A 2,376-nucleotide genomic window follows, 5' to 3' on the forward strand; every position below is an offset into this window, starting at 1 on the left:
TCGGCCGGAGGAGTACAACCGCTTCACTGCGCCGCCGGGCCAGACGTGTGGGCAGTACATGCAGGCGTTCTTCGACGCGGGCGGGCCGGGGTATCTGCTGAACAACGCGACGGATCAGTGCGAGTATTGCGCGTATAAAGTTGGCGATGAGTTCTACTCGCCGCTGGGGTTGAGCTATGAGAATAGGTGGCGGGATCTGGGGATCTTTGCGGCGTTCGTCGCGAGTAATTTGATCATCTTGTTTGTGGGGGTATGTCTGCTTAACCTTTGCTGTGCTTGTTGTCATCACTGCTAACTGTCTCTACAACAGTCCCGGCTGTTAAATTTCAATCGACGGTAGTTTTGACCATCTCATCTTGCTGCATACAGTAGGTTTTTCTTTTCGGGATGACTCTTCCTACACAGGAGGAGTTTTGCTTTTAGTTCCATTTATCCAGTTAGTTAGATAGTAGTAACAGTTCGTCATTAGTCCCTCTGACTCAGTCCGAAAAAAAGAAATAGATCAATCGGTCGATCGTCTTTGATGTTTGTCGTCTATTGACACGAAGTCTATTTAGTGAATTCCGCTAGCTAGCTAGCTAGCTGCTCACGTTTTATTTATAGTGATTGATTGATCGATTGATTTGTGGTTGAAAGAGGTAGGTATGTACATACATACAGTACGTAGGTGTGTGTATGTAATGTACATACTTTCTCTTTCACATTTATGAATCGATCTCATTTCTATTTCCAGTTATTATAAAGTTTCTTTTTTTTCACCACCTAGATAGAAATATTTCCTCCCTCCCTAATTATTTAATTATTTATACTATTTCCTTTTTTTTTCCAGATAGATTATAGTACTTACTTACTTACTTACGTATGTATAAGCAGTCATCAAAGACGGGATATCATGTGCTCTTTATAAGAATGAAGAAAGGAAGGAAGAAAGAAAGAAAGCCGATTACGCCGTCGAACGGCCCTTCGTCTTCGATGAACTCGTCGAGGAGCTCGAAGGCGGCTTGCACTTGGGGTTTGGTGGGGAGTAAGTAGTAGGAGTAGTAGGGACCGGGGTAGAAGGAGTCGATTCCTGCGGCAGCGGTCAGTTAGTCAGTAGGCCGTAGGGATTATCGATCGATGGGACGAGAGCTGCAGATTGTGGACGGGGACGAGAGAGGGGAGAGGAGAGGAGGGAGGGATACCCGGCGCAGGATCAGTCTCGACTTCGCCCTGCAAAAAGACAAACTCGTGCTGCGCGACCAGCTGGTTCCGGATCATGGACAGTTGGGCCTCGAAGATCTGGGCATTTGTGCCCATGCCGTGCGGCTAGAGGAATCTCATGCTGCTGTTGATCTATATCTATATCTATATCGGATATTGATTGCGGGAGATCTATGTCCGGGCTCAAATGAAATGACTCGTCCAGTGTCCACTGGATTTTGTTCCTCAGTTCCTAAATAGGAAAACTAGAAAAGCACAACAGTGACAGAAAGAAAAGAAGAAGCGAGGTTAGGTTCGTATAGCAGCCCAGCAGCTCAAGAAGTCATGTCTCTCCCTCCATATCTTGGCGACGGGTTGATTGATGTCTCGATAATTTGATCTGATTGGCGAAAGCTACTACGGAGTATACACATAGATAGGCAAGATTAGATACTTAGGTAGGTAACTTTCTTTTTTCGGCCATGAAGTCAGATCAGTCAGATTCCTGAACTCTCCCTTGTGAAAAAAAAAAAGTGGCCGAGTGGTCGAGTAGAGTGGCTGACGAGCTGCCTGGCCGGCCGGCTGGTGGCTACGGAGCAATTACGGCCGTAGCCTACGTACGGGGGTCGGGCGAAGTTAGGGTTCATTCAGCAACCGGAGATCTGGAGCTAGATAAACTCCGATCGATCATCGATTGTCAGGATCTTAGCTACCTAGGTATGCATGTGCCCCACCACAATAATATATGTCCGCTATCCACCGCTGTCTTTGAGTCCTCATTCTCAGCCAGCCGAGGACGGAGGACGGAGTACGTAAGGGTCCGGGTCGGGTCCCTGTCCCTGCAGGCAGGTAGATTAGGTAGGTTACATAGGTATGTACATAGGTCTATAGTCATGTCGTTCTGTCCTCCGTACTAATAAGAAGGATAGTAGCCGATTCGAGGCTTACTTTAGGTTAGGTGCCTAGGTGACTATTTATTACCTAGATAGGCAATAAAAACTAGGAACGATATCGGGTAATAGTTTAGGTAGGGTAGGTGGTTTAGTTAGGGCTCCCGCCGAGCCCTAATTAATTAATTAACGCATTAAATTGGCGGGATGGAACAAAACAAAACAGTTGGACAAGGGGAAAAAAATAAGAAAAAAAATCATATGCAGTATGGTAGTAGTAGTAGTAGTAGTAGTAGTAGTAGTAGTA

General features: G+C 46.1%; 1 protein-coding gene across 1 annotated transcript; it reads right to left on the bottom strand.

The window, feature by feature from the left end:
• Positions 1-943: 943 nt before the first annotated feature.
• Positions 944-1,296, bottom strand: VTN77DRAFT_2754 (uncharacterized protein; the record flags this gene model as incomplete). The annotated part of the gene is made up of 2 exons (XM_069418628.1): positions 944-1,069; positions 1,144-1,296. 2 exons carry the CDS (start codon positions 1,294-1,296, stop codon positions 944-946), a joined length of 279 nt encoding a protein of 92 aa, XP_069282235.1.
• Between the last annotated feature and the right edge of the window lie 1,080 nt (positions 1,297-2,376).

Source organism: Rasamsonia byssochlamydoides (genome assembly GCF_041956645.1).
Source record: "Rasamsonia byssochlamydoides strain NRRL 3658 unplaced genomic scaffold VTN77scaffold_2, whole genome shotgun sequence".
Lineage (NCBI taxonomy): Eukaryota > Fungi > Ascomycota > Eurotiomycetes > Eurotiales > Trichocomaceae > Rasamsonia > Rasamsonia byssochlamydoides.